Source organism: Chiloscyllium plagiosum, unplaced genomic scaffold, assembly GCF_037043375.1.
Source record: "Chiloscyllium plagiosum isolate Xiang-an unplaced genomic scaffold, Cpla_swu_hap1 HiC_scaffold_9, whole genome shotgun sequence".
Classification (NCBI taxonomy): Eukaryota; Metazoa; Chordata; class Chondrichthyes; order Orectolobiformes; family Hemiscylliidae; genus Chiloscyllium; species Chiloscyllium plagiosum.
The window spans coordinates 79,271,040-79,295,939 of NW_028270147.1; the positions used below are offsets into that span (position 1 = coordinate 79,271,040).

Below are 24,900 nucleotides of genomic sequence, written 5' to 3' on the forward strand. Positions count from 1 at the left end.
GATCTCAAAGGATCAGCCAGATTTCTCAGAAAAGTATTCATTTCTTTACTTAATTCAATATTTCATGAGCAGAATCAGGAACACATTTTTTCACGATTACACCTATTTACAACAGAACTTAAAAGATTTTTATTTATTATTTTTCATTAGAATATATAACAAAATGCTTAACAAATGTTGTAGAAATGGAACATGAACAAGATAAATTTTTAAGTGAGACACTACTGCAAGAAGTTTACTTATCATTTCCAAGTCGGGAAAAGACTTTCAACAAATGCATATCAGAACAGCAGTTTAAAACATCAAATAATCACCAGTGTTAGTAACTGAGTGAATCTCACTAAACGATCCTGAATACAAAGCCCATACATGCTATAAGAATTTTATCGACTGGTATGTTCAGGGATTACACATGTTGAAGAATTGGGATTTTTAAATAAGTAGAGAAAGGATTCATGAAATAAGTTCTTAGTAATTAATGGAGGAGTTTTTCAAAACTGAAAATTAATTCAGAATCCCAGAACCAAAATGCCAGAAAACAATTATTTCCTATGGAATATCGCTAGAAAAGAGTTAGAGAATAGAACAACCTTTTCTCCATTATTTTACCAAATAATTCTTGGAATAAATCTTACTGTGGGTATTTAATCACTCAAGTGACACCAGGCACTGTGAAACTTGATCTAATATAGTTCAATCGTGGTTCTAGAAATGTGCCATGTGTGTCTCAGGTGGTGAAACTTAGAAATTAATCAATGATTTCATCTGAAGAGAAAAACCCAAGTTGGAAGTATGCCAGTTAAAATAAAGGCTTAAGCCAGAAAATAAAACAGATGGGGTCTCCAGCCATATGTTTTAGGTTTGTAAGGAAATTCTGGATGAGTTAATATAGCGTTCTATAACTGTCAAACAGGTTATCAATCAAAATGGAAAAAAATCACAAACAACAGCTCAAAGTCAAAGTATGATTACGGTAGTATGCAACATTGCTGCTAATTGAGCAAAGAAAAATGTTCAAAACATCAGGAAAGCGTGGTTTCTTCTGGCTAATTTATCAAAACATCCGCTTTCAACTGGCAACTAAAGACAGACATTTCTTGCCCTGCATTTGATTGTTTTCTTTCTTATTGAGCTACTACGTTCAGTAGCTGAGCCCTTGCCAATTTTCAAACAGACAATTTTGTTGCTTCTCGCACTATACTTTCAAGTTTGCATACAATACAATCTTTAAATATTTAATCATTCCAATTCCTTTTTATACATTCACAGGACATGGATATCACTGGTTAGGCTAGCATTTATTGACCATACTGAAAAGCCTTCATGAATTACTGCAGTGCAGTTGGCAAGGTAACACTCTCGGGTGCTGTTCAATAGTGCAAGGATTTTCATCCCATGACATTAAAGTTCTAAGTCTAGGCGGTGTGCAGCTTGAAGGGAAACTTGCAGCTGCTGTGGCTCCCATTCATCTTTATGTCCTTTTCCTTCTAGGTGGTACCACTCATGATTTTGGAAGGTGTTGACAAGAGACCTGAATCAGTTGCTGCAATGAATCTTGTAGGCAGTATACACCATTACCATTGTACATTGGTAGTGAAATGAGATACCAGACAGGGTGCGTTGACATGGATTGTGTCAGGTTTCTTGAATACTATTGGACCTGTACTCCTCCAGGCAAATGGAAATGTTCTATTGCATTCTGACTTGTGCAACATAGAGGGTCGACAGCACTGGAAGACAGGAGATGGATTACTCAATGCAGAATTCCTAGTCTCTGATCTGCCCTTCCAAGCACAATATTAACAAAGTTGTTCTAGTTCAGTTATTACTAACAGCCTGAATCTTGATATTGACCAGCATAGGACTGGGCAATCTTTCACATTGTCAGATAGATGCTAGTGTCACAGATGCATTGGAACAGCTTGGGTTAGACCTTCATCTAGTTCTGGAGCACAAGCCTTCATTACTGTCACTGGAACACTGCCAGTGCTCATCACATTTACAACATCCAGTGCCTTCAGCTGTTTCTTGTTATCATGTGGAGTGAATCTAGTTGGGTGAAGATTAACAATTATGGTACTGGAGATCTCAGGAAGAGGCTGAGATAGTTCATCCACTAGGCACCAGCATTCCCTCTAATTTTCTTATCAGCTGTGCTGGCCTCCAAGACTTGTTAATGGCAGCAATTTCCGAGATCAGCGCTGTAATCCAGAAGCGAATGCCATTGGAGTGGCTGCACTCACATAGCCTAGAGGGAATGCAGCTGGGCTGAAAATGGTGGCAAATGTTTTCACCTTGTCTTTTACAATAGCATGCTGGGCTTGTACTATCTGCCTGTACTGCATGCAAAAACAAAAAAAAAACATTTCACTGTACTTATTTCATCACAGCTCCTCCTAAAAGTTGTGAAACCACTTCTTCAGCAGCTCTATAGTCAGGTCAACCATGGTCCTGGTCACAGAATGTTGCCGAGCATGGCAAGTTTGAGTTATAAAGAAAGGCTCGGACATTTTTCTCTGGAGCGTAGGAAGTTGAGGGGCAACCTCCCGGAAGTTTACAAAATAATGAGAGACACAGATAAAGTTGATGGTAGCTGTCTTTTCCCTCGGTTGGGGGATGAATTTTTAAGATGAGAGAAGAGAGATTTAAAAAAAAGAGATGAGGGCAGATTTTTTACACAGAGGTTGGTTTGAGTGTGAGATGAACTTCCTGAAGAAGTGGTGGATGTGGGTACAATTACAACATTTAAAAGACGTCTGTATAGGTAAAGGAATAGGCAAGGTTTGGAGCTTTATGGACCAGGAGCAGGCAGGTGGGACTAGTTTAGTTTGGGATTATGTTTGGCTTGGACTAGTTGGACTGAAGGATCTGTTTCCACGCTGTATGACTCCATAGATACATGTGACAATAATAAATCAATAAAAACGTACCATTCATATGTGGCAGGATGACCTCAAAAGAGGTTTTCCTTCTTGTTGCTGGCCTGTTTCAAATTCATTTTGTTTTCAGTATGGACTTGATTACTGTGGTGGAAGGGAGCTGTTCCAGTCACACAGGCTTCACTTGAACCATGCTTAAATTGAATAACTAGGGCTGAAGAGAGGGCTTTGAACTAATTAGAAGGGTGTGAAGGAGGCTTCAGCATGCAGAAACATACGCACTTGGAAAGTAAAGGATATGGTGGCACTGCAGGGCAACTATTTTGACAATAATACCCAGAGTGGGGCAGAATAAGGCAGGACAAAACAGAGCTAATAGGAAAAATGGGGAACAAGTGAATGCAAAATTAATGAATCTTTATTTAAATGCACATATTTTTCAGAAAACAAATGCATTAATGGCACAAATAGAGGTTAATGGGTGTGATCTTGTAGCCATTATGGTGGTTAGGTGACAGGAGATCAAAACAAGGGCATATTGGGGAATGCAACCTTTTGTTAGGACAGAGGAAGGGCTTTTAAAAAATTCATTCACAGGATGTCTGTGTCGCTGGCTAGGTCAGCATTTATTTCCCACTTCTAATTGCCCAAAGGGCTGTTAAGACTCAAACACTTTATTGGATGGCTGTTTCCTTCCCTAACTTTAGTAAACCAGATGGGTTTTTCTGACAAGTGACAACAGATTCATAATTCTCATAAGACTCGTAATTCCAGATTTTTATTGAATTCAAATTCCATCATCTGCTATGGTGTGATTTGAACCTGGGTACCCAAAACACTACCTGGGTCTCCAATTTAACAGTCCAGCGATAATACCACTGGGCTATCACCTCCCCTATTTGTAGGGTAGCTTTGTTAGGGAGAGGTGGAATAAGTATATAAGCAAGAAATTATCTTGGCTTGGGTGATATAGAATCCATATGGGTGGAGGTAAGACCAAAAGGGAAAACAACACTGGTGGTAGTCGTCTATGGAGCGCATAATAGGAGGCTATAGGAATGAATAAATTAGGAGATAGTGAAGGCATGTAAAAAAAATTAATCATCGGTGACTCTAATCCTCATGTCGATTGGAAAAACCAAACTGGCAGCATGTGCTCAGGATAGCTTCCTAGAACAATATGTCATGGATCCAACCAGGGGTCAGGTTATTTTGGATTTGATAATGTGTCATGAGGTAGATTTAGTAAATGATCTCAGATTAAAAGATACACTACAGAACATAACAAATGTAGAATACAGCATTCAGATTGAGTGAGGGAAAGAAGGTTTGGGAACAACTGCACTAAATGAAGAGTAATTACATACGACGAGAACAGGCAATGACATAACGGATACTTTGCATCAGTTTTCTTGGTAGAGGACAATACTAGCATTCCAGAAATATGAAATAATCAAGGGGCTAAAGCAATAAATACAAAAACTATCCCTAGAGAAAATGTTCTAAGGGAAGTAATGCGGCTATTGGCTGATAAGTCCCCTGGACCCAATGGGTTGCCTCCGAGGATATTAAAGAAAGTAGCTGCAGAGAAAGTAAATGCACTGCTACTCATCGGCAAAGAATACTTAGGTTCTAGAAATGTCCCAGAAGACTGCCTTATTCAAAAGCAAAGGAGACAAAAAAAAGGTAACTACTGGCCAATTAGCTTGATATCTGCTGTTAGGAAAATCATAACAGAGCTGAAAAATGTGTTGCTGGAAAAGCACAGCAGGTCAGCCAGCATCCAAGGAGCAGGAGAATCGACGTTTCGGGCAAAAGCTCTTCTTCAGGAATGAGGAAGGTGTCCCATCAGGCTAAGATAAAAGGTAGGAAGGAGGGACTTAGGGGAGGGGTGTTGGGAATGCAATAGGTGGAAGAAGGTTAAGGTGAGGGTAATAGGCTGGAGAGGGGGTGGGGGCAGAGAGATCGGGAAGAAGATTGCAGGTCAAGGCGGCGGTGCTGAGTCCGAGGGTTGGGACTGAGATAAGGTGGGGGGAGGGGAAATGAGGAAGCTGGAGAAATCTGCATTCATCCCTTGTGGTTGGAGGATTCCTAGGCGGAAGAGGAGGCACTCTTCCTCCAGACGTCGTGTTTCCATGGTCTGGCGATGGAGGCGGCCAAGGACCTGCATGTCCGTGGCGGAGTGGGAGGGGGAGTTAAAGTGTTCAGCCACGGGGCGGTTAGGTTGGTTGGTCCGGGTATCCCAGAGGTGTTCTCTGAAACGTTCTGCAAGTAGGCGGCCTGTATCCCCAGTGTAGAGGAGGCCACATCGGGTGCAGCGGATGCAGTAAATGAGGTGTGTGGAGGTGCAGGTGAATTTGTGACAGATCCCTTGGGGCCTTCGAGGGAAGTGAGAGAGGAGGTGTGGGTGCAGGTTTTGCATTTCTTGCGGTTGCAGGGGAAGGTGCTGGGAGTGGAGGTTGGGTTGGTGGGGGGCTGATGCCCGAAACGTCGATTCTCCTGCTCCTTGGATGCTGCCTGACCTGCTACGCTTTTCCAGCAACACATTTTTCAGCTCTGATCTCCAGCATCTGCAGTCCTCACTTTCTCCTAGGAAAATCATAACAGTCTATGATAAGGGACGTAATAGCAATGAAGTTAGAAATACATAATATAACCAATCATCATGGAGGGGAAATCATGTTTTACAAATTTATTCCAGTCCTTTGTGGAGGTAACAAGAATGGTAGATAAAAGGGAATCAAAAGATTCAAGCAACATCCAAGTAATAAGGAAGGCAATTAGAATGTTGACTACATTTCAAAGAGAATGAAGTATAAATTGGGGGTGGGGGTCTCATTCAAACTATACAACGCAGCTGGAATATTGTGAATAGTTTTGGTCCCCTTATCAAAGGTCAGATATACAGATATTGGAGGCAATCCAGAGAAGGTTCACCAGGTTGATTCTGGGTTTAGAGGGATTTTCTTAACAGGAGAGGTTAAGTAGTTTGGGTTTGTACTCTTCAGTTTAGAAGAATGACAGAACATACTGAAACATAAGATTCTTAGGGGGTTTGACAGGGAAAACTTGGGGAAGGTGCTTCCCCTTGTACAAAAGTCGAGGATCAGAGGGTATAATCGCAGAGTAATGGGCTTCCCATTTAAGATGGAGATAAGAAGGAATTCTTTACCCCAAGGGGTAGTGAACCTGTCGAATTCTTTACTGCAGAGGGCTGTCAAGACTATGTCATTAAGCAATTTACAGCCAGAAGTACCATGTGAATGATCCATCTTGGTTTCTTCCAGTAGTCACCAACAGAGATACTTCAGCCATTTCAATTGATTCCACATGTTCAGAGATGCTGGATACTGCAAAGGCTATGGGCCATGACAACATTCTGGCAATAGTACTAAAGATTTGTGCTCCAGAACTTGCCGCTCTCAATGAAGCTGCTCTAACATCTCTACCCAATAATGTGGAAATTTGCCTAGGTATGTCCTTTACAAAAAAGGCAGGACAAATCCAATCAAGCCAATTACTGTTCGATCAGTATACTCTTGATCATCAGTAAAGTGATGGAAGGCATCATAAACAGCGCTATCGAGCAGCACCAACATAGCAACAATCTACTCACAGATAACCAGTTTGGGTTCCATCAAGGCCACTCAGCTCCTGATCTCGTTATAGCCTTTGTTTAAACATGGGCAAAATCCACAAATGCAAGAAGGGAAGGTAAAGGTGATAGTCTGTGACATCAAGACCACATTCAGTGGAGCATGGAATCCAGGAGCCCTAGCAAAACTTGAATAATCGAATCATGGACAAACGCTCCGATGGTTGGAGTCATACCTTGCACATAGGAAGATAGTTATACTTGTTGGAGGTCAGCCAACTCAGCTCCAAGGCAACTCTGCAGGAGTTCCTCAGGGTAGTGTCCTAGGCCCAACCATCTTCAGCTGCTTTGTCAATGACCTTCCCTGAAGCATAAGGTCAGCAGTAGAGATGTTGGTTGATGATTATACAATGTGAAGGAGAGCACTATGGAGGACTCGAGCAACAAGGCAATATTGGCAGAGCTCAGAAACAGGAAGGGTGCGATAATAATGCTGGGGTTGTATTACAGGCCTCCCAACAGCAAGCGTGAGATAGAGATACAAATGTGTAAACAGATTATAGAAAAATGTTGGAACAACGGGGTGGTAGTGCAAGGAGATTTTAATTTTCCCAAGACTGACTGGGAATCACTTAGTGTTAGAAGGCGAGATGGAGCAGAATTTGTAAGGAGTATCCAGGAGGGTTTTATAGAGCAGTATGTAATAGTCCAACTCGGAAAGGGGCCATACTGGACCTGGTGTTGGGAAATGAGCCCAGCCAGGTGGTAATCAATAGGGGATCACTTTGGGAATAGTGATAACAATTCCGTAAGTTTTATAATACTCATGGATAAAGACGAGAGTGGTCCTCAAGGAAGAGTGCTAAGCTATGTGAAGGAGAAAGTGAGGTCTGCAGATGCTGGAGATCAGAGCTGGAAATGTGTTGCTGGAAAAGCGCAGCAGGTCAGGCAGCATCCAGGGAACAGGAGAATCGACGTTTCGGGCATAAGCCCTTCTTCAGGAAGGCCAACTACGTGAAGGCCAACTGCAGCAACATTTGACAGGAGTTAGGGAATATGGATTGGGGGCAGCTATTTGAGGGTAAATCCACATTTGACATGTGGGAGGCTTTTAAAAAGAGGTTGACTAGAGTGCAGGCAGGACATGTCCCTGTGAAAATGAGGGATAGAAATGGCAAGATTAGCGAACCATGAGTGACTGGTGAAATTGTGAGGCTAGCTAAGAGGAATAAGAAAGAATACATAAAGGTCCAGGTAATTGAAGCCCACTGAAGATGTTACCTAGTATGGTAATGAAACGCCTGGAAATGAACCTTCCAGCTCAGCAAACAACCTACATCCAGAATCTCAACCTGAGCTACAAATCTTCTCAAAACTCACTTCAGTAAGGTGTTTGATAAGGTTCCCCATGGTAGGCTGATGGAGAAAGGAAAGTGGCATTGGGTCCTGGGTGTACTAGCTAGATGGATAGAGAACTGGCCAGCAGCAGGAGACAGAGAGTAGTAGTGGAAGGGAGTTTCTGAAAATGGCGAACCGTGACCAGTGGTGTTCCACAGAGATCCGTGTTGGGTACATAAATGATCTGGAGGAAAGTTTAGGTGATCTGATTAGCAAGTTTGCAGATGACGCCAAGACTGATGGAGTAGCAGATAGTAAAGATCACAGGCAGGGTACACAGATAGATTGGAGAGTTGGGCAGAGAAATGGCAGACGGGGTTCAATCCAGGCAAATACGAGGTGATGCATTTTGGAAGCTCCAATTCAAGAGCAAACTATTTAGTGAATGAAAAAGCCCTGGGGAAAATTGATGTACAGAGAGATCTGGGTGCTCAGATCCATTGTACCCTGAAGGTGATAGGGTGGTCAAGAAGGCATACAGCATGCTTTTCTTCATTGGACAGGGTATTGAGTACAAGAGTTGGCAGGTCATGTTACAGTTATATAGGACTTTGGTTTGACCACATTTGGAATACTGTGTACAGTTCTAGTCGCCCCATTACCGAAATGATGAGGATGTTTCAGGTAAACCAAAGCACAAGGAACATGCCTTGACAATAATGCTGATAGAAAAATTCCTCGCAAAAGGACTTTGAGAGAAATATTTGCAGGTCATTCTAAGTAGTCAATAGTGCAGCATTCTGGCATACTGAAAACACAATAGCAGATTATATGCTCTTCACTGTGTTTCCCAAAGGAATGAATGTCCAAACTCTACATGAAACAAATTTATCAATATTGCGAAGAACAAAGTGTTCCAAAAGCCTTTGCTTTCACACTAGTTGGTACTTCAGAAGCTTTCAAGTGTGGTTTCTGTTTAGTCTCTAGATAACTGATCTTCCGATCAGGATCAAAAATCCCAATTCCGACACATGCATATCTTCTGATTTTTGAGTGATTTTCCAAAGGAGGATTCTTCAGAACTGACTCAGTGCACCCAACCACAAAGGAAGCATAAGAGGTAGAAGCAGAGAATTCAGTTCTTTGAGCCTGCTCTGCTGTTTAATGAGGTTATGGCTGATTTTCTATTTCACTTCTCCTGCACTATTCCTGTCTGCTTTGATGTTCTTAATATGTAGAAAAATCGATCAATCTCAGTCTTGAACATTCTCAATAACTGAATCTTTCTACCCCGTGAGGCAGAGAATTCCAAAATTGATCACCTTTTGTGATTGCTCCTCATATCAGTTTTAAATGGCTTACTAGTCATTTGGAGACTGTTCCATTGCTCTAGATCACGCAGGACCATTCCTGAAACTACCTTATTGATCCCTGTAATAATTTTTTATCTTTCAATGAGATCATTACTCATTATTAAAACTCGAAAAGAGAAAATAGATTTAATTTTCCTCATAGAACAATCCCTCCATTAGAGAAATAAAAGGGCAGCACGGTGGCTCAGTGGCAAGCACTGCTGCCTCATAGTGCCAGGGACCCAGGTTCTATTCCGGCCTTGGGCAACTGTGTGGAATTTGCACATTTTCCCCGTGTCGGCATGGGTTTCCTCTAGGTGCTCCGGTTTCCTCCCACATTCCAAAAGATGTGCAGGTCATCCTACCCTAGGTAAAGAGATTAAAACTGTACATAAGACTCAAAATGTGGTCTCATCAAGACTCTTCATAACTGTAGCAAGAAATCGCTACTCCGATACTCAAATCTTCTTATAAGAATGGCTAACATACCATATCCCTTTGCAATTGTTGTTTAATTGCTCGGGCGAGATGGAATTATAGAATCCCTACAGTGTGGAAACAGGCCCTTTCGCTCAATAAGTCCATACCTACCCTCCGAAGAGTATCCCACTCAAACTTATTCTCCTACCCTGTTACACTACTTTTACTAGGAAAAAGTAGAGTGTGGGGTGCTGAAAAAGCACAGCAGGACAGGCATAATCCAAGGAGCAGGAGATCGATGTTTCGGGCATAAGCCTTTCATCAGGGATATTTCTGTGTATAATGCAGAAGATGCAGGATCAGTTCATTCCAAAAAGGAAGATAGATCCTAGGAGGAGGCATGGGTGGTCGTGGCTGATGAGGGAAGTTAAGAAACATATAAAGTTAAAAGAGAAAAAGTATGACATAGCAAAGATAAGTGGGAAAATGGAGGACTGGGAAGCTTTTAAAGAACAACAGAGGATTACTAAGAAGGAAATACGCAGAGAAAAAATGAGGTATGAAGGTAAACTAGCCAAAAATATAAAGGAGGATAGTAAAAGCTTTTTTAGGTATGTGAAAGGCAAAAAAATGGTTAAGACTAAAATTGGGCCCTTGAAGACAGAAACAGGGGAATATATTACGGGGAACAAAGAAATGGCAGAAGAATTGAATTGGTACTTCAGATCTGTGTTCACAGGGGAAGACAGAAGCAATCTCCCTGAGGTAACAGTGGCTGAAGGACCTGAACTTAAGGGAATTTATATTTACCAGGAATTGGTGTTGGACAGACTGTTAGGTTTGAAGGTTGATAAGTCACCGGGGCCTGATGGTCTACATCCCAGGGTACTGAAGGAGGTGGCTCGAGAAATCGTGGATGCGTTGGTGATTATTTTCCAGAGTTCAATAGATTCGGGATCAGTTCTTGCGGATTGGAGGGTGGCTAATGTTGTACCACTTTTTAAGAAAGGTAGGAGAGAGACCGGTTAGTCTGACCTCAGTGGTGGGAAAGATGCTGGAGTCTATTATAAAGGATGAAATTATGACACATCTGGATAGTAGTAACAGGATAGGTCAGAGTCAGCATGGATTTATGAAGGGGAAATCATGCTTGACTATTCTTCTGGAATTTTTTGAGGGTATAACTCTGAAGGTGGATGAGGGAGATCCAGTAGATGTAGTGTACCTGGACTTTCAGAAAGCTTTTCATAAAGTCCCACATAGGAGGTTAGTGAGCAAAATTAGGGTGCATGGTATTGGTGGCAAAGTACTAACTTGGATTGAAAGTTGTTGGCTGACAGGAAACAAAGACGAGTGATAAACGGCTCCATTCTGGAATGGCAGGCAGTGACCAGTGGGGTACTGCAGGGATCAGTGCTGGGACCACAGCTTTTTACAATATATATTAATGATATAGAAGATGGTATTAGTAATAACATTAGCAAATTTGCTGATGATACTAAGCTGGGTAGCACGGTGAAATGCAAGGAGGATGTTAGGAGATTACAGGGTGACCTGGACAGGTTAGGTGAGTGGTCAGATGCATGGCAGATGCAGTTTAATGTGGATAAATGTATGGTTATCCACTTTGGTGGCAAGAACAGGAAGGCAGATTACTACCTAAATGGAATCAATTTAGGTAAAGGGGCAGTACAAAGAGATCTGGGTGTTCTTGTACACCAGTTAATGAAGGTAAGCACGCAGGTACAGCAGGTAGTGAAGAAGGCTGATAGCATGCTGGCCTTCATAACAAGAGGAATTAAGTATAGAAGCAAAGAGGTTCTTCTGCAGCTGTACAGGGCCATGGTGAGACCACACCTGGAGTATTGTGTGCAGTTCTGGTCTCCAAATTTGAGGAAAGACATTCTGGCTATTGAGGGAGTGCAGCGTATGTTCACGAGGTCAATTCCTGGAATGGCGGGACTACCTTACGCTGAAAGACTGGAGCGACTGGGCTTGTATACCCTTGAATTTAGAAGACTGAGAGGGGATCTGATGGAGACATATAAGATTATTAAAGGATTGGAAATCTGGAGGCAGGAAACATGTTTCCGCTGATAGGTGAGTGCCGAACCAGAGGACACAGCTTAAAAATACGGGATAGACCATTTAGGACAGAGATGAGGAGAAACTTCTTCACCCAGAGAGGGGTGGCTGTGTGGAATGCTCTGCCCCAGAAGGCAGTGGAGACCCAGTCTCTGGATTAATTGAAGAAAGAGTTGGATAGAGCTCTCAAGGATAGTGGAATCAAGGGTTATGGAGATAAGACAGGAACAGGATACTAATTAAGGATGATCAGCCATGATCATATTGAATGGTGGTGCAGGCTCGAAGGGCAGAATGGCCTACTCCTGCACCTATTGTCTATTATCAGGAATGAGGCTTGTGGGCCGGGGGAGAGATAAATGGGTGGGTGGGGGGGGGGGGGGGGGAAGGTAGTTGAGAAAGCGATAGGTGGATGAAGGTGAGGGAGAAAAAGATGATAGTCGGGGGTGGTGGAGCGGATAGATGCGAAAGGTGATGGACAGATCAGGAGTGTGGTGCCAAGTTGAAGGCTTGGGACTGGGAGAATGGGGGGGGGGGGGGGGGGGGAGAGAATGAGGAAATTGCTGAAATCTACATTTATCCTGTGTGGTTGCAGGATCCCAAGGCAGAAAAAGAGGCGTTCTTCCTCCAGGTGTCAGGTGGGTAACAGTTTGGCAGTGAAAGCTGCCCAGGACCTGCATGTTCTTGACGGAGTGGGAGGGGAAGTTGAAGTGTTCAGTTACGGGGCAGTGAGGTTGGTGCATATGTTCCAGAGATGTTCCCTGAAATGATCCGCAAAACGTTGTTCTGTCTCCTCAATGCAAAGGAGGCCACATTGGGTGCAACAGATACAGTAGATGTCATTGGTAGAGGTACAGGTAAATTTCTGTCAGATGTGGAAGGATTCTTTGGGGCCTTGGACGGAGCTGAGGGGAGTCATGAGGGCGCAGGTTTTGCACATCCTGCGGTATCAGGGAAAGGTGCCAGGAGTGGTGGGGGCCATGGACCGGACGAGGAAGTAACGGAGCAAATGGTCTCTCCAGAACAGTGATAGGGATGGTGAGGGAAATATATCTCTGGTGGTGGGGTCTGTTTGGAGGTAGCAGAAGTGGGGGAGGCTGATGGGATGGAAAGTGAGGACCGGGGGGTTCTGTCCTTGTTGCGTTGTGAGGGGTGGGGTTCAAGGGTGATGGTCCGGGAAGTGGAGGAGATGCACTGGAGGGCAGCAATAATCACATAGGAAGGGAAATTGCGATCTTGGAAGAAGGAGGCCATCTGAGGTTTAAGGTGGAATTGGTCATCCTGGGAACAGATGCGGTGGAGGCAGAAGAATTGGGAATAAGGGATGGTATTTTTACAGAAGGTTTATTACCTCAGCTTGACAAAGCAGTAGAACCCTGGAATATTAATATTTAATTAGGGTCAGGAGTAAACCACATGGCCCCTTAAACCTGCTCCACCATTCAATAAGATAATGGTTAACCTAACTGGTCCACGTTCCTACTCAGCCCCTGCCCTTTACACCCTTGCTTATCAAGAATCTATTTAACTCTACTTTTACCCATGACAAATGTACCTAACCTATACATCCCTGAACACTATAGGCAACTTAACTTGGCCAATTCACCTAATATGCACATGTTTGGATTGTAGGTGGAAACCGGAGCACCCGGAGGAAATCCATGCAGACATGGGGAGAATGTGCAAAGTTCACACTGACAGTCACTCGAGGCTGCAATCGAACCTGGGTCCCTGGTGCTGTGAGGTAGCAGTGCTAACCACTGAGCCATTGTGCCACCCCAAAGTGCAAACTGCAAGTGCATCGCAACTTTCAAATCGTAGCACCAATATAATGCCTTACAGCTATTTTTAAGAGGTTGGTTGAGAGAGAAATATAAACATACTAATTAGGGTCAGGAACAAACTATATGGCCCCTTAAACCTGCTCTACCATTCAATAAGATGATGGTTAACCTAACTGGTCCACACTTCTACTCAGCCCCTGACCTCTACACCCTTGCTTATCAAGAATCTATTTAACGTTGCCTTAAAATATTCAACAACACTGCTTCCACCACATTTTCAGGAAGAGCGTTTCAAAGATTCAGGGCTCATGGGGGAAAAAAAAATTCATCTGTGACCCGAGTTCTAAATTATTACACAAGAGGGAAACCCTTCCTGTGTGAATCTTAACAAGGCCCCTCACAAGCTTGCATGTTTTAATCAAGTCACCTCTTATTTTTAACTCAAGAAGATACAGGCCTGGTTCGCCTAACCAACCTTACCTCAAAAGACATCTGCTCTTTCCAAGTATTAGTCAAGTAAACTTTCTCATACATCTCAATGTATTTACATCTTTACTTAAATAGGGAAGCCAATACTGTACACTGTATCCCGGATGTGGTTGCACCAGTATTCTATATAACTGAAGTATCACCTCTCTTTTTTTAAATTTAATCCTCCTCACAATAAACAGCAGTCTACAGCTTTCCTAAATGACTTTCTGTGCTTGTATGCTAAACATTAGTGATTCATGCACTAGGCACCCAGATCACTCTGCATCTCATATTTCTGTGATCATTTACCATTTTGATCACACGCCTTCCGTTTACTCTTCTTGCCAAAATGGAGAGATTCATATTTCCCACATTAAGTTCCATTTGCCAGATCTGTGACTACACAAACTATTTATATCCCTTGTGGCCTCTGTATCCCCCTCACAACTTACTTTCCTACTTATCTTTCATTTGCAAATTTAGCAACTATATCTTTGATCCCTTCATTCAAGTCATTTACACAAAATGTAAAATGCTAAAAGCCTCAGCACTGATCCCTGTGGCATACCATTCGTTACACCTTGTCACCCTGCAAATGACCCATTTGACTGGTTTATTAACCCAGTGCAATTACTAATACACCACCAGCTTTCTATAAACGGTAGATCTTAATTATGGGTAGAAACTAGAGAGTGAGGGAGACTGCAGATCATATATATTAGACACTGATTAGTGTGCCACTGCTGTCTTCAGAGCCCTGAACAGAACCAGCCATTCAATTGACATTGCTATGGTGCTTCAATTGTGAATGATATCAAATCTGTAACCTATTAGTCATTACCTCAGCTCGACAACATAGTAGAACCCTGGAATATTAATGGCTAATTATCACTAATGCAAAGCAAGGAAGACATGCGTATCACTATAATAATGTGTTGAATCAATCACTTGGAAGTTATCTGAAGAACTTCGTGATCTCGTTCTAATTTTTCACTTCTGTCAGTGACTGGAACTTCTATTTAAAAGCGAACAATCACAGAAGTTGTTTCAAATCATATCATTTCTCCATTCAATTGAGGCACCAACAAGCAGTCATAAGGTTTTGATATCACAGAAGGAGGCTATTTTAAAATTTATTAGTTATTCATAGATTTTGATATTGTTGGCTCAGCCAGCAGTTGTTGTCTATTTGTAATTGCCCAGAAATTAAGATTCAAGTACATTGCCTGGGGTCTGGAGTTACACATTTGCCGAATTAAGGACGGCAAATTTCATTCCCTAAAAAGGACATTAATGAAGCTGATGGGACTTTTGCAGAAATTGACAATGGTTACATGGTCACTTTTAAGTTACCTTTTTATTGCATAAATTTACTAAATTTAATATTCACCGTTTGCCATGGTTAGGTTCGAATCAATGACACCAAATATTAGCTTAAGATTCTGGATCGTTAGTTTAGTGACATTATCATTGCACCACTGTCTACCCCACTGGACTAATCAAGTTTTATACAGCAGTCAATTTCATATATCCATTCTAACCCTATTAACTTGCAAGTTTATATCTCTCAAGCACCTATCTAATTTCCTTTTAAAACATTGATCACCTCTGCTTCCACAATGATTATTGGCAACACATTCCAGGCCACACACTGCAAAAAAAAAAGTGCCTTCCTCATCTTGCTGTATACTTTCAATTAATCATCTCCCCAAGTCTGTGTACCATCAGCTGACAATAACTTTTCTTTGCTTTACCAACATTGATCATAATTTTGTATGCCTCTATTAGATCTCCCTTCAACTTAGTTTATCCCAAGGGGAATAAGCCAGCTTCTCCAACAAAACCTTGGAATTTAATTTCCCAATTCATTTTCTTAAGTCTTTTCCCCACCCTCTCAAAGAGTTTTGCTTCTTTCCAAAAGTGTAAAAATCAGAATTGAATGCAAGACTCAAAGTGTGCCTAAACAGAGAATTTAAGCATTCAGTATACCTTTGCTTTTTTGTTTTCAGTACCTCTGTTTAAGAAGCTCAAGACACTGCTTTGCTAACTACTGTCAATATGCCTTGCCAACTTCAAAGATCTATGCACATGAACTCCTAAGTTCTTTCATTCTTTTGAGCACCGCCACTAAATCTCTCTCTCTATATCCATTCTGCTAAAACAACCCAAGTTATACATTCTGCATGCAATTCTACTTGCCATGTCTATCCATTCTGTTCGTCTTTTTTCCTGTTGTAATCAATCAATATTGTCCTCACTATTTGCTGCAATCTCAGTTTGGTATCATGTGCAAATTATGAAATTTTATGCTGTATTTAAGTCATTATGTATATCAAGAAAAGCAGTGATCCTAACACTGAGCCTGGGGTTATTGGGGGGACACTGCTGTTTATCATCATTCAATATGAAAAACAAGCACTTAGCACAACTCGCTGATCTCTGTTATTTTAATCCAAGCTGAAACTGAATTTGCTGTTCCAGGAGCCTCATTGTTTTTTCAAATCAGCATTGGTCAACTGTTTTCTTAAAATTCATATCAGCAGCACAATTTCAGTTCTTTCATCAATATTTTTCTTTACTTCACCAAATTTCTACAGTTTACAATCTGTGCTCTCTGCCCTTAATTAAATCAAATCTCTCGAAGTCTAGATTAGAGTGGTGACGGAAAAGAACAGCAGGTCAGGCAGCAACCGATGGGCAGGAAAATCGACGTTTTGGGCAAAAGCCCTTCATCAGGTTTTTGCCTGAAACGTCGATTTTCCTGCTCCTCTGATGCTGCCTGAGCTGCTGTGCTTTTCCAGCACCACTCTAATCTAGACTCTGATTTCCAGCATCTGCAGTCCTCACTTTTGCCTCAATCTCTCGAAGTGCCTGTTATTTTTTCTCATGATTGTTGTTGGTGAAACTACAACATCACAGACGTTAAAGTGACCAGTCTGTATTTACCAGACTGAAAAGGTCCTTATAAGCTTTCTTGAGTAAGAATGTCACTTTTGACACTCAATAATCCTCTGGCACCTCTCTTTAGTCAAGGTATTTTTGGAAGATTACAGCAAATCATTCTGCTAATTGCATCCCTAAATCCTTTGCAATCTGCAACAATTGGCTTTGGAAAATGTTTCATCATCATAAAACTTTAGAAAAATATATCATTGCTTGGCCAGTAAAATCTTAAAAAGAAATGAAAACTTTACCACATGTATCCTGACTAACTACATGATTAAATGCATTAAGTATCTAGAAACAGAGAGCTGTATAAAAAATGACAAGATGAAGCTCTATGTTCATAAAGAAAGTAGAGCACGACCCAACAAGTACAACAAAGACAGCCATGAGCATTGTTATAATACAATTCCCTTTGAAAACTATCTAGCTATTTTCAAGTACAATGGTGTTCAATCACGTCAACACTTCACAAGTACAAATATCTCACTATATTTTCCATGCATAAGGTTCAGGGTACCAACTAGGCAACAAGAAAATTGAATCAGCTGTACTGAAAATTACACTGATGATGATGGATTAAACTAAAACTATTCACAAAGTATAATCTGAAATTTTACTTAGACTTCTGTAACATTAGAAATTGTAAGAGGAATGGAGCACAAGAACCAGCGGAAGATGGATCCGACTTTTTGGGATAATGATCTGTTTACAAATGATCAGAGACTAAAATGTTTACAAATGAGAACATTAAGTTCATTTCGGCCCATATGGTGCTGTTTCAAAAGACTTTCTTCAAATTCAGTTCATAAAGCTTTGCAGCTCATTTTGACACAAATAAATAATCACACGAAAAGTCCTTCTTTGTATGAGAATGCATCGTTTCCTAAAACTGAGTCTGCTGGAATTACACTATTAATGAAATGAAAAGCAAAAATGGAATGGAATCAAGAAGAAAGACTTTTTCACATACTTGGCAATTAAAGACATTTTGAAGTTTCACACAGAGATGAACCACGCTACATCTGGATGTTCATTAACACCTATGTGGAGTGAGGTGTTAGAAGGTGAACAAAAGCAATCTCTGACAGCTTGTCTTCAAAGATTTACGTTTGTTTTTCAAAAATCTTACATAACTTCTGTTCAGAATATTTCCATAGCAACACAATAAATATTCACAGACACCATCAGTTACATACACTTCACGGTATCACACACTGCAGTTTCAACATAGAATCAATATAATTTTTGCCCTAATAAACTGAATTCCACCACCAAATGCTAACTGTTATTACGTTGTTGAAATATCTGGACAATAGCATTTAGAGGAGGTTATTTTTGAACACAAAATAAAAAAAAACTGGCCCTGTTTAATTTAAAGAAAGATATAATTTCATCTCAAAAATAACCAAGAAATCTTTTGCCAATTCTTATTTTTTTCCAAGTCTGTGGTCCATGCACTACTCATGGGCAAGAGAATGGAATAGATTTTTTTTGCTCTCAGAGTAACATCAACACCGTTTAAACTAGATGTAACATTAAGAACAAAAATAGGTCAGCAGTGAGGTTGTTAAATTCCCATTAACCACTGTAGTAACTCATCTAGCTTTCAGATGTTTTAAATCCTATGCAGATTGTGTGTTTAAACCTGTACATCCACAGTCCATAGTGCTGCATGTAGACGCTTGAGAAACATACATTATTTCACAAATGCAAAGATAAGCGCCACTCACTTCCTGTGATATTGTTTAAAAGAAGAGCAGGCCATATAGCTTCAAAGGCCTGTTCCGCCATGCAATTAGATTACAGATAATCCATATTTTAATTTCATTTAATTGGATTCATTCCATATGCTTTACTAACGAAATCCTATGAATCAGACCTTTGAAATTTTCAATGATTTGGTTTGAACACCATTTGATTGGGAGATTTCCTGTACTGTGTGTGAAAAAGCTTTCAGACATCATCTTGATGGTTTGGCTCAAAGTTATGTTTCTTTATAGACCCTCTTGTTAAATCACTCGTTAATACTATACATTCAGAGAAATATGCACCTATTCAATGTGTCCACAGAATTTAACCTATTCAGACTTGGTAGCATCCTGATGAACCCACACCATGTCTCTGCCAAGGTCAATGTAGTCTGCTGAGGTGAGTAACCCAGAAAAGGGCACAATACTCCTAATACAATTTAGCCATAACATTGTGCAGCTATGGCAAATGTTGCTTCTTTATTTGTAGCTCTTTTCAGATAAAAGGTAGCATTTGATTAGTCTTTTAAGTTAGTTCGGATGGGAGAGAGAAATTGAATCCTGAACCACACAACTGAAATATTTAACTGAAAAACGGGGGGCAATGTCATGCTCAACTTTATGTGTAATGTTGGGGTCAAATTGCATTTTGTGTATTTTTTTAAATGTATTCAGGGAGGGTGTCGCTGGCTAGGCAACATTTATTGCCTATCCCTAATTGCCCAGGGGACAATTAAGAGTCAACCACATTGCTGTGGGTCTGAAGTCACATGTAGGCCAGACCAGGTAAGGATGGCAATTTCCTTCCCTAAAGGACATCAGTGAACCAGATGGCTTTTTCCGGTAATTGACAATGGATTCGTGGTCATCATTAGACTCAACTTCAGATTTTTAGTGAATTCAAATTCCACCTATGACTTTTTTTTCTGCAAGTTACGGAATAGACAGAAGGAGCTAAGGGAGCTGAATGGGAATTCACTCCTAGTGGCAACAAAATTCATGATCTTGTTGTATTTGTCGGAGTCATTTTGTTCTAAAAGACTTATAAAGTGCTTTTACTTGTCCAACTAAATATGATTAATGGCTAAACCGGTTGTCAGCCATAAATATTTAAGTCTGCATCCCTTGAAATTATGGCGACAAAGAGAGATGGAGAAATTATTCTAAAAGTTACTGGGCATAGAGGTATCAAGTGTGGATCAGAAACATCAAAATATTGCACTCTGCTGACTATGTAACCTTTTTTTTTTTAATAACAGCTTCATAAAGTACTCTTCTATTTAACTAGCTGCCTGCACGAGGTGTTTTTCAGCAAAGTCCAAGGTTATATATCATCAGTTTATCTTCTAAGTATTGCCTTCCTTCATAATAAGACATACTTTAGTTTTACTGTCACTTGTGATTTGGTGGATTTTAAGTTATGAATTCATCAAGAGAACATTAGCCTGCAGGAATCTGAACAAAACACAATCAAAACAGCATGTGGAGCTGCTGTTAAAATGTTACTCAACAACCATAAGACTTGTGTTTAGCACATCATAATAATTAATACAAACTTGTCCTATTGGCTTTACTAATTTCAATATTCGGCAGAGAATGAAAAGGAAAATCAAACCAAGTGTGACCTTTCCTTACTTTAAGCCAATGCATCTATTTTACAAAAAAGTCATGATTTGGTTTACGTCATTTGTTATTGCAGCTTTCCACATATTGCACAACACTTCAGTTATTAACGCAAAAGTTACAAAACACGAAGTGGTCAAACAACTTTAATACAGCTGGTTCTGCTATAACACTGGTTCTAGCAGTGTTCTCGCTGGCTCTGTCCTCATGCAATCCTGTGACAAGAAAATCACTTAATAGCAGCACCATTTAAACTAATGGGGCCGGAATTGTGCAATAACCAACATAGGCATTAAAAGTTTGAGCTTTAGAAACAGTGTCCACAATTCATCAATCGCGTTATAGCAAATTCACGTTCACGAAACTTGCATTATAGCAGAACAACCTGTACAGGGAATGTATTCCTGAAAATACATTTTGGTATCATTCTTTCTTAATTAATTGTATCGTAGCCATCAGATCCATAATGCTCTTAGTAACCGGAGTATACCATACAAATACTAAATGCCTTTCTTCTAATATCTCAAAATTACACCCGAGATAACCATACCAAGATCTGGCCAAAGGTAAGAAACTATGTGGATTCAAGATGAGATATACATAACATAGTATTGTATGCATGTACATGAAAACTTAATGTGGGAGCACTGAAATAGACTATTGATCATAATAGGTAGGATGGGTTACAACAGTCAATATCTACAAAATTTAAATTACTCTGCACATAACTAACAGAAGTGAAAACAAGATTCAAAGTGCAAACAGTGGAAGATCCAGCATTAACCGTACTTTTTAAATAAGGCAATGGAATTTCTATAAAGTAGATCAAGGGAAAATGAACAATTCAAAAGATCTTGTGAACACAAACTGCAATGTTCTCAAGGACATTGCTATTCCTGCATTCCTCTTTACGATCTTTCTTTTGAAGAAGCATTCAACAATTCAAAGGATAAACGACTAAAATGAAATATTAACTGGAACAATAGAATAATGTATTCTAAGATTATATCAAAACGCACAAACATAGAGGAAATAATTAAATACTTAATGTATTTATACTTTGTTAATTTAACTGAGTGTTTAACAGGAAGAAAAGATCACTGTGCAGATGAAAATATAACAGCAGAGCACTGCTATTAATAAATTGTTGAATTCTAATTTCAGCATTAGAATGCTATGTTATTACATCAGCATATTCAGAATGATTTTATCTCATTGCAACTGGTTTGTACTGTGTACAGGTATTATGCTATTCCTCTCTTTCTAGTAGTAACAAAATGTTATTTTAAACCTTTTTTTCAGTTATTTATGTCAATAGTATTAGTGAACAGAAACAGAATGGAGACAGCATTATGAAATAGGAGTCACAGTTCATACCTTAGCACAAATTCATCCAAATAAATGTATTAAATATGTTTTACCTGGTCTTGGGACAGGTTGAACAGCAGGAGTCTGAGCCTTTCGAGCAGAAGCACCTTCCTGAAAAATAAAACATTTTGAACTTATTCAAATCTTTCTGAAAGTGTTCACTGGTTTAAGCCTGAAAAGATTTTCAAATGCATGTGTGATTAAAAAAATACAGCAAGGAACAATATAATTAAAATTTATCTACTTGTCATGGTGTTTCAAATGGGAATTGGAAAACAGTTGAGAGCAATTGAGAATTTCAGTCCTATGCTTTTGCCACTCAAGCATCTAGCCACAGCAACGAATAACATAATTAGAGTCATTCAGATGCACAGCATGGAAACAGACCCTTCGGTCCAACTCATCCATGCCAACTAGATATCCCAACCCAAACTTGTCCCACCTGCCAGCACCTGGCTCATATCCCTCCAAACCCTTCTTACTCATATAGCGATCCAGGTGCCTTTTAAATGTTGCAATTGCACTTGCCTCCACCACTTCCTCTGGCAGCTCATTCCATACAACCTCTGAGTGAAAACATTATCCCTTAGGTGTCTCTTAATTCTTTCCCTTCTTGCCCACAACCTATGCCCTCTAGTTCTGGACTGCCCCACGCCAGGGAAAAGACCTGGTCTATTTATCCTATTCATCCCCCTCGTGACTTTATCCCCATCCCTTTACCTGCGAACATCTGCCCCCTATCAGCTTTCGAAAGTTCTTGCCTAATACTGTCAAAATTGGCCTTTCTCCAATTTAGAACTTCAACTTTTAGATCTGGTCTATCCTTTTCCATCACTATTTTAAAACTAATAGAATTATGGTCACTGGCCCCAAAGTGCTCTCCCATTGACATCTCAGTCACCTGCCCTGCCTTATTTCCCAAGAGTAGGTCAAGTTTTGCATCTTTTCTAGTAGGTACATCCACATACTGAATCAGAAAATTGTCTTGTACGCATTTAACAAATTCCTCCCCTTCTAAACCCTTATCACTATGGCATTCCCAGTCTATTTTCAGAAAGTTAAAATCCCCTACCATAATCACCCTATTATTCTTACAGATAACTGAGATCTCCTTACAAATCTGTTTCTCAATTTCCCTCTGACTATTAGGGGGTCTATAATACAATCCCAATAAGATGATCATCCCTTTCTTATTTCACAGTTTCACCCAAGTAACTTACTTGGATGTGTTTCCGGGAATATCCTCCCTCAGTACAGCTGTAATGCTATCCCTCATCAAAAAGGCCACTCCCCCTCATCTCCTGCCTCCCTTTCTTTCCTTCCTGTAGCATTAGTATCCTGGAACATTAAGCTGCCAATCCTGTCCATCCTGAGCCACGTTCCTGTAATTGCTGTGATATCCCAGTCCCATGTTCCTAACCATGCCCTGAGTTCATCTGCCTTCCCTGTTAGGCCTCTTGCATTGAAATAAATGCAGTTTAATTTATCAGTCCTACCTTGTTCTCTGCTTTGTCCCTGCCTGCTGGACTTTCCTTTGTTCTCAACTGTACCAGTCTCAGATTTATCTCTTTCCTCACCATCTCCCTGGTTTCCCCCCCCGCCCCCATTTCACAAGGAATTAAGGGCTGCGGGGAGAATGCGGGTAAGTGGAGTTGAAATGCTCATCAGCCATGATTGAATGGCGAGTGGACTCGATGGGCCGAATGGCCTTACTTCCGCTCCTATGTCTTATGGTCTTATTAGTTTAAATCCTCCTGAGCAGCTCTAACAAATCTCCCTGCTCGTATACCTCCCCTTCCAATTTAGGTGCAGTCCCTCCTCCTTGAACAGGTCACTTCTACCCCAAAACAGCGTCCAACGATCCAAAAATGTGAATCCTTCTCCCATACACCAGCTCCTCAGCCATGCATTCATCTGCTCTATCCTCCTATTCCTGCCCTCACTAGCTCATAGCACTGGGAGTAATGCAGATATAATCCCTACACGAGAGGGCCTCCTTTTTAAATTCCTGCCTAACTCTCTGTAATCTCCCTTCAGAATCTCATCCTTTTCCCTTCCAATGTCGTTGTTTCCAATGTGTACAATGACCTCCTGCTGGCCCCTTTCCCCCTTGAGAACATTCTGCACCCTCAGACATCCAGGGAAGCACCACACCATTCTGATTTTTCGCTGCTGGCCACAGAAACATCTGTCTGTACCTTAGACTAGAGAGTCCCCTAACACAATCAATCGCTTGGAACCGACGTACTTCCCATTACATTAGAGTCAGTCTCAATACCACAAACTTGGTTGTTCGTGCTACGTTCCCCTGAGAATCCATCACCCCCTGCATTTTCCAAAACAACATACTTGGTTGAAACGGGGATGGCCACAAAAGACTCCTGCACTACCTGCCTACCTCTCTTACCTTTCCTGGAGTTAACCCATCTATGTGACTATATCTGAGACTTCTGCCCCCAACCCCCCTTTCCTATAACTGCCATCCATCACATCCCCTTGCTCTTGTAAATTCCCGTCATTGCCTTTAACTGCCTCTCCAACAGATGCATTTGATCTGATAGGATTCGCAACCAATGGCATTTATTGTAGATATAATCCTCAGTAACCCGTAAACTGTCCCTCAACTCCCACATCTGACAAGACCACCATATCACTCTAGTAAGGGCCATTTTCTACAGACCCAGAAAATAACACTGTCTTATTCCTCTAAAAAACATTGCTCCAGGTTAAATTAATACCTATGGCTTATATTTTAAGTTTAATCAAGAGACATAGCTCAACAAAACATATAATCAAGAAAGAACCCACTCTACTCACTACTGCAGACTTATTTTAAGGCCACGCTTAAAATCCACCTATCTGTTTCTGTGCTGCAACCTCTGCCAAACAGGTTCCTCCAAGATCAGTTGTGAATTTCATCGTTTTTAAATTTTCCCTGATGTACTCCGATGTCCAGTGATACATGTATTCAACATCAAAGGCACTAACTGCTAACTCTGTCAGTTAGCAATGTGGGTTTCTTTCTCTCTCTCCTGCACTGACCTCACCATATGCTTCCTTTGTCTGTTATTCTCCCTTTTAGAGTGCCGTTGTTTTGACTTTTTTTTCTCCAAAGTTCCAAAACAAGGCAACAGCAAATTAAACGGTAATTGCTGCTCCTGGAATTCGAGGAAATCACCTCCAATACCTAAAATGCCTCAAAAAAAGGAGCAACTGTTACAGCCAGAAATTTTTCCCATCCTCCATCTTGGATTACCCAGAATCCAAATAATTGAAAAGCTTTTTTTTTTA

General features: G+C 40.7%; 1 protein-coding gene across 1 annotated transcript in view; it reads right to left on the reverse strand.

The window, feature by feature from the left end:
• Positions 1-24,900, reverse strand: part of cdc73 (cell division cycle 73, Paf1/RNA polymerase II complex component, homolog (S. cerevisiae)) — a 330,083-nt gene that overhangs the window by 123,881 nt on the left and 181,302 nt on the right. Inside the window, exon 11 of the mRNA XM_043699805.2 lies at positions 21,663-21,720. Coding sequence (XP_043555740.1) covers positions 21,663-21,720 — 58 coding nt within the window. The remainder of the gene's footprint in view (positions 1-21,662; positions 21,721-24,900) is intronic.